Source organism: Glycine soja, chromosome 15 (genome assembly GCF_004193775.1).
Source record: "Glycine soja cultivar W05 chromosome 15, ASM419377v2, whole genome shotgun sequence".
NCBI classification, from domain to species: Eukaryota; Viridiplantae; Streptophyta; class Magnoliopsida; order Fabales; family Fabaceae; genus Glycine; species Glycine soja.
The window spans coordinates 51,103,425-51,114,310 of NC_041016.1; the positions used below are offsets into that span (position 1 = coordinate 51,103,425).

The 10,886-nt window shown below is 31.2% G+C and overlaps 1 protein-coding gene and 1 long non-coding RNA gene across 2 annotated transcripts; one reads left to right on the forward strand and one right to left on the reverse strand.

The window, feature by feature from the left end:
- Positions 1–2,878: 2,878 nt before the first annotated feature.
- Positions 2,879–4,940, forward strand: LOC114387673. The gene is made up of 3 exons (XR_003661377.1): positions 2,879–3,022; positions 3,817–3,945; positions 4,630–4,940. It is a non-coding gene; the product is annotated as an uncharacterized LOC114387673 (long non-coding RNA).
- Positions 4,941–6,211: 1,271 nt separating this feature from the next.
- LOC114386280 (cation/H(+) antiporter 20-like) lies at positions 6,212–8,797 on the reverse strand. Its single transcript, XM_028346239.1, has 4 exons — positions 8,764–8,797; positions 8,381–8,421; positions 6,458–6,967; positions 6,212–6,259 (listed from the first exon to the last, which is right to left on the reverse strand). The coding sequence occupies exons 1-4, from the start codon at positions 8,795–8,797 to the stop codon at positions 6,212–6,214; spliced, it is 633 nt and encodes a 210-aa protein (XP_028202040.1).
- Positions 8,798–10,886: the final 2,089 nt, after the last annotated feature.

Sequence of the window (10,886 nt, forward strand, 5' to 3'; positions counted from 1 at the left end):
GTAGGCCTCTTATTAGCAGTTAAGAATAGATAATTTGACTGTGCTATACAAGCAGATAACCAGAAGTATTGATGAAAAAAAATCAAATTTTTGGGACCTATGAATTTTGCATGGAACAACCTAAACATATTGGTCTCATGCAAATCTTGTGTCACGTGTTGTAAAAAACTATATATCGGTGAGTACCACGCAATTTTTCATAGATTTCTATTGGAGCAGTGCTTTATGTTATGGTAATACCATGCAAGAATTTACACGAATTCAAAGGAGGCTATGAGAACTTTTTATTGGTTCATTAATAAATTAAATAACTAGAAAAATTAAAGAATCAAACAAAAATCAGCCGTGAGGTTGCTTTTGTCAATATATACAATCAAAACTTAATTCTCAAGACGCAAGAGTATTTTTATCATTTTATTTTATAGAAGTTGGGGTGAACTTAAAAAAAAAAAGAGAGAATATGAGCCTTGTACATATTTTCTCAACTTCTTGTGAGTTATTTTCACACATAAAATGGTCTATAAATAAAATCAATCTACACACAGAAACAAAGAGTAGAGTACACAAACAAAATCATTTCCTATATTCCGTGTGTGCAAAGAGAAGGAAGCTGTTATTTTGTAAAACGCTTCAGTTGATAACATCTGCTGGGCACGAATATCCAAAGCAATTCTCATTCTTTGAAGAAGGTATGCTGCTGAAAAGTCACAATAACATTCATGTTGTTCATCAGAAACTTAATCGTGTAAATTAAGACAGCTTGTGAGGATGAGTAGCCTCACAGCTTTTAGAGATCAGATCCAAGGCAATGTTATGGAGTCAGATTCTCATATCAATTTGTGTAGCAAATGGACTAAGCTAGATAGAACCATAATAATTTCCTTATATAGGTGCGACAGGTCTGAAAATTCACTTGATAAAGAATATCAGTTATAAGAAAAATTTTGTATTACAATATCTTATCTTATATCTCTATGTCAATAAAATATAATCTTATTCTCAATTTACTATATCTTATTAGTTACTGTACTGTTATCGAAAAATCTTCAATTAAATCTTGTCCATTGTTATCTAATCCTGTTATCTTGTAATTAATTGTCATGATAAGATAAAATTCTTTTTGGAAGGAGTCATTAGATAATTGAAGTTTACAATATTTGTTTTAAAGTTATATTTATGATTATTTGTAAGTATAAAAATCTTAACGTTAAAATTTGAAAATATAAAAAAAATGTTTAAAAATCTTTACCGAATGATTATAGTTTTATATTTTTTAGAGGAAAAATTAATTGAGAGACCCAATATTAATATGGGAGGAGTGGAGTACAAATATAGGGCACCTTTACTCGGTGATCACGTCATATATTCAAATTAAAGGTGGCAAACCGGAGGATAATCAATTAGGATCATTAATTTATAGTTCTATACTATAAATAAAAGAAATAACTCTTGATCTCCACATTTTTTTTTTTCATTTTATCCTTAATAACTACGTATATACACTTAACTAGCTGTAGCAATTATAAAAAATAACTCTTCAGCCATAGTTATTTACATTTTTAATCCTTTTTAATTAAAAATTGCAACTACATAAACTTGGGTATCTATCAATATTTTTGTTTTTCATTTGAATCAATGCTTTTCCACTTGACGAGATTGCAAACAGTGAAAATCTTTTTTTCATGTAAAGGTATTTATTTATTTTATCGATGAGAAATTTTTATCGAAAAATTTGACGGTAAATCTTCTTTTTTAATCATATTTTTCTTATATATAAGAATCAAACTCAAGATCTTTGTCAAGAGATTGAAGCTCAGTTCTAAACGAAATGTGTTGGTTTAATTTATTTTTTTTGTATTTAAATCATTTAGAAAACTTACATGTTTTGCTTTTAACTATAAAAAATTATTTAGTAATTAATTTTTATACCAATTCTATAAATAAAAATTATTTTATGCAATTTATACAAATTATGTAGGTTTATTTTAATATATAAATTATACAATTTTTTATTCTAATTATATAATTAATAAAATTTTAGTATCCAATTTTTTAAACTATTTAAAAGGTGGACCAAAATTATATTTTTGCCTTTGTATTAACAATTTATATAAATAATTTACATATTAATTTATAAATAATTTACGTATTAATTAATTTATGAAATTTAATTTTAAATTGGTACATCTAACAGAGTAATTTATGGATTGATTGTGATTCCTATGTTGTTATCCAAGCCTTTAAGAGTCCCTGCATTGTTACTTGGAATTTGCCAATGGGCGTTAGCGCAAGCACTGCTAGGATTTTTTTTGTTTAAATATTTTAAAATATATTACTTGTAACAAAGTTAATTGTCTCACTTTTACATGTGTACGGATTAGATTAAAATTTTATTCTTTTAAAAATTAAATTATCATTATTTTACATATTTAAAGATCAAAATAATTATTTATCTTTTAATTTTTTTTTATTTTATTTTTATATAATATCTAAGTAATGACTAATTCATATGAGGATTCCCGTCAAACAACCCATACTGAGATTAGGGGTTCACACTTATGACTTGATATTTTTTCTGAATTGTTTAATTCTTTTCTTATCCTTCTTACGTTCCTACACAAAATCTTTCAAATAAGTTTGCTTGGAAGCTCAAAATTTCTAGAGAATGATTTAGTCATATGTACATATTGGCTCGCAGATTACTTTTCCAGTTAATAGCTGGATTTTATTTCACACCTGATTTTTTTTTCTTTTTGTTTTTTGATAGTATATGGCGTCATTTTCTTTGGGAAATTTCACTGAAAGCTCAAATAAAACTAACATTGACTCCATTGCTTTTGGGACATTATAAATTTCATTTCGGTGACTATGAATCAGGGCATGTATAATATTTTGGTTTGAGGCTTTCAGTTTCTGCTTTAAGAGATGGCTCGAACTAGTCTTTCTTCTATATCAATACCTTTTCTTATTTTGCTGATATTTGCCTTTACTTTCTTTGCACAGCTTGCTCCAGTTAGTGCAGGTTTGTGATCTATCTCATTCAAATATGTACAAAAGCATGTGTGTAGAATTGTAGAATCACAATCACTATTCGAAGTTCCACTACCTTATATTTATTATTTGGTTTAGTCCATGTAGGGGGTTTAATATGTAATTTTTTTATATCTTTTTTTTATCAATAAATATTAATAATTAATATATTATGTTAGTTTTTTTTGAAAGCTTAAGACTTTAGGCATGACAATCAAACTTGTACTCATGGGTATCCGTTCAAATCCGTTCTAATTTTGATGGAGAATATCCAAGTTGATCAGGTGCGAGTTTAAGGATTATTTGATCTTTTTAATTGGGGTCGGAAACAGGGATGTCATTACCTGTTCCATACTCATTTTCATACCCATCCACTGATGAAGTTATTAAAATTTTATTAATTATTTGTTATTTTTTTTATAATTCTTACATAATTTAATATTTTTTTTCTTTATGCTTTTTGTAGACAAATGCGATGCAAGTACAAGTCGTTAAAAATAAATGTGTAACAATCATTTTTATAATTAAATTTTTAATATAGGTTGGGAATGTATATAACCGAACGAGTAGGGAGATGGGATAACAAATTTTAACAATATATTAGGGATGAACACGAATATAGGTTGGGAAGCCAGGATCGGAAACGAGAGAGGCAATACCCGTCCCGATCCCCGCCGTTGCCACATCTATATGACTCCCAGCATATAAAAGTTAAACACTGATGAATGTAGAAACATGTACATCATGAACAGGTAACATTTAACATCTTGTTATTTTAAATTGCAGATCCGAGAATGAGAAAATTGGGTCCCGGGCCAAGTCCACCTCCTCCACCAGGGCGTAACCATGGACTTTCACCTTTTTTTCCAAATGCTCCTCCTCCTCCACTCATTTAAACTAATTTCTAACGGTCAGGTATAGACAGTTATGTGTGTGTTTGGATTCTCCTTAATTTCTGATCCACGTTTCAACCAAGATTTTACGTATAAATCGCACTGTATCCCAAGTGTAGTACTTATGTACAATTCGATTCCGAGAAAATTAAAAGGCTTTTTATTTATTATTTTACTTTTCTGTACATTAATAAGTCTAACATCTCACACTATACATTAGTAATATGATTAATTAATTCAATATATACTGACATAATTAGTATCGAATAAGATAGTCAAATAGTTAAGAAAATGGGGACAAAAATAGATTAAAGTTATATGATAATTAAATAGTTAAGGAAATGTATAAAAAGATAACCCGCTTCAGCATTTAATTTTATTGGTCTTATCATTTCACATAAATTTAAATACTTTACACAAAAATTCACTCTAATATTAAGAATGTTAAAATGAGTGATTAATTTTATTTTTGTAGGTCGTATAATACTTAAAAAATATATTATTTATACAATAAATGTTTTAGACAATAGTTTTTTTTATGTCGTCTATTTAAATGGAAAAAAATTAAACAACATTACATAAAATTAAATAATTCATGTAAGTACTCAACTATTGATGCTCTTATAGAACATCCAACAATGTCTTATTATTACTTTATTTTCGTAGAATTATAAATTGACAATCGTTGTTTATTCTTATTTCTAAGGCGATTGATGTTCTTCAGAGTCAAATAAAAAAGTTGTTGCATTATTCCGTGATGGACTATTTGCAAATAAAAAAGTTGTTGCGCGATGAGTTGATATTGCGAGTGTTAGTGTATGCTGGGCCATGAAGAAGGGTGGGACATTTTTGTCCATTGAGCTTTCTATGGGATGTGCAGGAAGCAAAATAAAGAGGTGCAGGAAGCAATTACCAATAATTGATTGAGATTTTGTATACAGAAGCCACATTTGTAATAACCCAAATTATTCACTCCTCTATGACTCACTAGAGCTTTGAGAGCGTTTTTTTTTTTTACAATTTCTCTTCATTTCTTATCTTTTTAAACTCTTTTTTAGTATCTTAAATTTTAATTTAAACTTCATTATATTTTTAAAAATATAAATAATTAAGAATACATTATATTATAATTAAATAAATAATTATATCATTTTATGTCACTATACATTTATCATACAATTTATCAAATACTTTCAATTTAATCAATTAACTTATAAGTTTTTAGTTTTTCAACTCACTTATCAGCTCTAAACAAGTTAGTTTTATCAAATACACTCCTAATTTATTTTTTAAAGAATTCAATGGCTTGATTGATTTAAATTTTTTTATCAAAAAATAACATTAAAATTTTATTTTGAATCAAAATCACTCCATATTTACATAGAGTTTTAGTTAATCAACCAAGTTGTTGGTCCAAGTAGAGTTATTAGTCTTCTTAAGCAATGTCTCATAATGACAATTATATATATATATATATATATATATATATATATATATATATATATATATATATATATATATATATATATATATATATAATTAAAAGAAGAAATTGTACTAAAAATAATTAGATAATTTTTTTTACCAAAGCTTAATTATTAACAAAAATAATAAATGCTCAACATTGATATTACAGTGACAAAAAAGTGTTTTTTTTTTAATTAACTTTTGTTTGTTTTTGAAATTTTGGAAAGAGATTAAGCACATTTTTAATCCCGTAAAATAACACTTTTCTAATTTAACTTATTGTGATTAAATTAATTTATTCACTTGTTAACATAAAATCCTTCCATTATATCAGCCTATTATATTTATCAATTTACCTATTTATATTTTTTTATTATAAGTAAATTATAAAGATGGTCAGTTAAATTCTCAAACCAAAATAAATAAGAGAAAAAATTATATATAATAAATTTGTTAACTTTTAAAATAATTATCTTAAAGTAATTTAAATAATGATTTATAATTATCTTAAAGCATTAAACTTAATGAATAATTGTTAATCCTCCAACCATATTCTCCTACAAATTCCCCTATTATCTTTTATAAAAGATAATAAATGTTTTTACTTTTCATTTAATACTTATCATAAAAAATAATAAGATAATTTATAAGAAAATATAATCGAAAGATTAAGAATTAAAAAAATCATGGCAAAATTTAGCGCATGTAACGATTGAAGAACTCAAAATTAGGGAAAAGTTTACCAAGCTCTATAATAATAATACCGTAAGCAAAGCAAGGGAAGCATGCGTTTGCTCCCATTGAAGTGGCACATCCAATCACTACTGATTCCCACTTCCATCCATCTTCGCTTTCAAATTTTCCCGAAGCTGCAAGTTCCGTGATTGCATGTGGGATGTAGAAACCTTTTTTCTTTATTTCTCCACCGTCCTTTCTTTCTGAAAACTACATCCTCTTCCCACTTATGTTGTCCGCGTCTGTCATGTTTGTACCAACATCAATGCTGTCATCTCAGTTGTACATTTGGTTTTTAAAAATATCAAGGGACATGATATGGTCACGGCTACCGGTTTGGTCAAGTCTCCTAGCCAAATTATTATCATCATGAAGGCAACAAAGGCCATGCTGGAGAGGAGCACTCGTAGCGAGACGAAGGGGCTCTTGTGAATGTGGCTGTTGACGTCGACGGCGGCGAGTGCAATGGCAAGGGCAAGGAGGATCCATGCATCAACATCGTTGAACGCTGCGACGGCCATGGCAGTGTCGCCGACGCGAGGAGTGAGGAACTTGAGCTCAGTTAGGATGCATGCTAGGACGGGGAAGGGTATGATGAAAATCGTGACTCCCATGAAGATGAGGAACCACGAGAAACCAAATTCGTTGATTCCGGCAACGGTCTTGCGAAGGATTAGGGCGAGGCCGATGCCGAAGATGTAAGGGAGGGACATTTTGCCGACAGCAGGGCTCAAAGCTCTTTTTCCGCTCCGGCAAATTGTGACCAAGTCGAGCTCGAGAATAGAAGAAGAAGAGAAGACATATGCTTGCCATTGATTCCAGCAACAATGTGCTCTGCGGTTCTAAAAAAAATAAAGCAGGTAACAATCCGGTAGCCGTGACCGTATCCTGACCCTTGATTTTTTTAAAAAACCAAACGTACGGCTCAGATTAATCATCACCAAATTAAAAAATTATTTAATTCACTAATGTACACTTTCGCACTGTAGACTTTGTCTTACTTATTGGGATTGACTTTTTTTCATTAGAAAAAGATTATTATAGTATTTTTGTTTTCTTCTTTATTTTGTGTATAAAGGCAATATAATGTTGTCCATGATTATTGAATGATGCTCAAGGACAAAGTGTTGAATGACTTGAGACGTGTGTTAGACACACCGGTCGAAAGGATTTATCTGCATAGAGCACAAATCCCTTAAGATATAACATGTCATTTTCATAAGACAAGGAACAGAAACCAACAAGCAAAAATATAAAAAGAAAGAGAGCCCAGAGAGAGGAGAGAAAAGAGTTTTTGGTGTGTCGAAAGCTAATGCAAGGGGGAGGTATTTATAGGACTGGAATGAGTAAGAAAACGGTAAAGGAATCAAGAAATTAAATTACCATTAAAATGTTTTTAACTGTAAAGCAGTCACAAACTAAAAAATGATTAGTATAGATAAACGAAAAGCGTGGCATTTTTGAAATTAGGTCATACTAAAATCTGGGGCATTAAAATTGCCATATAAAATATTCCAACGGTCCCTTTTACTCGTGTGCAAGGGGGGAACCAGACGATTTGCACTACATCGAACCAACATGGTCCGATCTCATGCACACAAGATTCATGCCTCTTGTTAGCTAGTTTAGACTTTCTCATCACATGTTGATATATATACTTTGTAGGAAAGGCTAAACTATACAATGTGGGACATGAAACCTTTTGAAATACCTCACAAAACCACAACAATCCCCCACATATTTCAAAAGGTTTCAAAATGTTTTTTTAAAAAGATTTTTAAAAGGAAAAGAATAGAAGAAATAAAGTTTTTGGGTTTTCATTAAGGATATAATGTGTCAGACCTAGTGTTGCAAGCTATATGAACCAGTCCTAGACTAGTAGGACTTAATACATAGTGTAGTTGGTGTAGCAAGTTATATGAACCAAAAATGTTTTATGTGTGTTAGCGGTCTACCAATCACATTACACCTCCACAATTCTTGTCGTTATTGTTGTTTTGCGCTAATAAGTCATGCACACGCCTAGTATTCATGAGTGCTTTAGAGTTTTTGTCACAATCTCATGCAAGCAACCCCACTTGACACTTATATAGTTGATTTCATCAAGTGTATATTGCAGATCATACACCACCCATAAAGGATATGAAAGTCATTAAAAGCTTCAAGGTTAGCCTCTCTCTAATACAATATCTAGCACTTTTCACACCATAGGAGTGGACTAAAATTAATTTAACTTTAGCCTTAGCAAAACTAACAAGTGACTTGTTCTTACCCATATGAACCTTCTTCATGGGATCTGCAATTACAAAGGTTGGGTTACCATCACTTGTTTGTTTCAAGTGGTCTAAGTCTCATTCCCCTCAATGTTTTCTATATCAATTTCTTCCCTAGGGGTTTCATCCAAGGATCTGCCAAATTTCCTTCTAACTTCACATAGTCAATGGAAATTGCTCCATCCTATAGCATCTGTTTTACCACATTATGTCTCAATTGTTTATGTCTATTTTTTCCATTAAAGGTTTTGTTTTTCACTATGGCTATCGCTAATTGGTTATAATGATGCATTGACACTGATGGGGTTGTTTCATTCTCAACGAAATTAAGGCTAAGAAGTTTTTCAAACACTCAACCCCATTACCAGCCAACTCCAAAGCTACGAACTCCAATTCCATAGTTAATCTTGCAATGATAGCTTGTTTGGCTAATCTCCGTGCACCGCACCACCACCAAGTGTAAACACATAACCACTAGTGAATTTTATCTCATATGAATCAGAGATCCAATTAGCATCACTGTACCATTCTAGTAAAGCGAGAAATCCACTATACTTAATACCATATTCCATGGTACTTCTCAAGTATCTCATGAGTCTCACAAGAGCTTCCTGATGGTCTTGATTAGGACTATGATTATATCGACTCAGTCTGCTTATTGCATATGCAAAGTCTGGTCTAGAAAAGTTCATTAGATGCATAAGACTCCCAATAATTTAGGCATACTGAGTTTGATCAACAATGTTTCCTGTGTTTTTCTTCAACTGTGAGTTAGCATCATAAGGGGTATTCACTAGGTTAAGGCCATAGTAACCAAACTTATTAAGAAGTTTCTCAACGTATTGAGTGTCTTTGGAATAGGAGAATAATATCACCATTCCTTACAATTATGAAAGTTTTAGTCCTAAGGACTATATCAGTACAAGTACTAAAGATCAACATATCATCCACATATAAACAGATAATCACATAATCAATATTTTCATATTTTGTGTAGACACATTTATCAGCTTCACTATATAAAAAGTTATACTCAAGCAAATCAGGGTCATATTTATCTTGCCACTATTTTGGTGCTTGTTTTAGTCCATACAGGGATTTTAAGAGTTTTCACACTTTGTCCTCTTGACCAGGTATAACATAGTCTTTAGGTTGAGTCATATAGATCTCTTTCTCCAGATCATCATTTAAAAATGGAACTATTTTTTATTAACCTTGACCATGGCATTTTTTTTTGGCTTACATCGGCTAAGGTTATTTTTGGTTAACCTTGACCATGACATTTTTTATCGACCTTCAATTAGGGTTAATTTTGGTTAACCTCTGCTAGGACTATTTTTGGTCGACTTGATAAGGTAGTTGTCAACTTAACTTGACTAAGGTTAATTTTGGTGGAACTCGGCCATAACTGTTTTTGGCCGACCTCGGTCAAGGTATTTTTGGTTGACCTTGGCTAGATTATTTTTTATCGACCTTGGTCAATATTGTTTTAGATTGATCTGAGTTAGGGCTAATTTTTTTTGACTTCGATTAAGATTATTTTTGACCGACCTCACCAAGGCTCTTTTTAGCCGACCTCGGTTAGGGTTGTTTTTTGCCAACCTCAGCTAGGTTAATTTAGATTGAGATCAACTAAAGTTATTTTTTGCCAATCTCGGTTAGGTTGTTTTTGGTTGACATTGATTGGGGAAGTTTTCGACCAACTTCAACTAGGGTTATTTTTTGTTGACCTTGGTTGAGATATTTTTTACTGACGTCTATTAGCATTAATTTTGGTCAGCATTGACTAGGTTATTTTTAGTTGACCTTGGTCGTACATTCTTTGACCAACTAGACCAAGGCTACTTTAGACCAATTCGACGAACCTATTTTTGACCGACCACAACTAGGATTTTTTTTGGCTAATCTTCATCAGGGCAGTTTTTGGTTGAATTCGATCAAGAAAACTTTTGTCTGATTTGATTGAGACTATTTTCGGTCAGCCTCTATAAAAATTATTTTTTGCCCACCTTGATCGAGTATATCTTTGGTTAACCACGATCTAAGTATTAAAAAATATGTCATAATATTAAAACTTAAGACACATGAATCAATTCTAGTCCAAAGGCCTTTGTGGCCTTTTTGGCTATGTGGGCTTTTAATGCATACATTCATGATGGGAGTTGCTACGTGCACCCAGCATTATTGCTGGGGCACCCAGCAAACAGTGAAGTGGCAAAACTGCCCTTCAGCAATTCTTTTTCCGGAAGAAGATTCTTCTGGAAACTTTCCGGAAAAATTATTTCCGGAACATTTCCGGAAGAACCTTCTTCCGGAAGAAGAATTTGTGTCTTCCGGAAGTACTCACAGACAACTTCCGGAAGAACGTCATCTGGAATGTTCCCGGGAGAAGCTTCTTCCGGAAGATTTCCATTGTCTTCCGGAAGTTAGTTTTTTTTTTTTTAAATATTTTATTTTGTAATAATTTACTTTTAATTGCATAAACTAA

Excerpts from the sequence above, each read along its gene's own strand:
- LOC114386280 (XM_028346239.1), bottom strand. The coding sequence starts at position 8,797 with ATGGAATTGGAGTTCGTAGCTTTGGAGTTGGCTG. Across the intron at positions 8,422-8,763 it reads CGTAGCTTTGGAGTTGGCTG|ATCCCATGAAGAAGGTTCAT; the intron begins GTAATGGGGTTG and ends TTGTAATTGCAG. Across the intron at positions 6,260-6,457 it reads TAGGAGACTTGACCAAACCG|CTTCGGGAAAATTTGAAAGC; the intron begins GTAGCCGTGACC and ends CGGAACTTGCAG.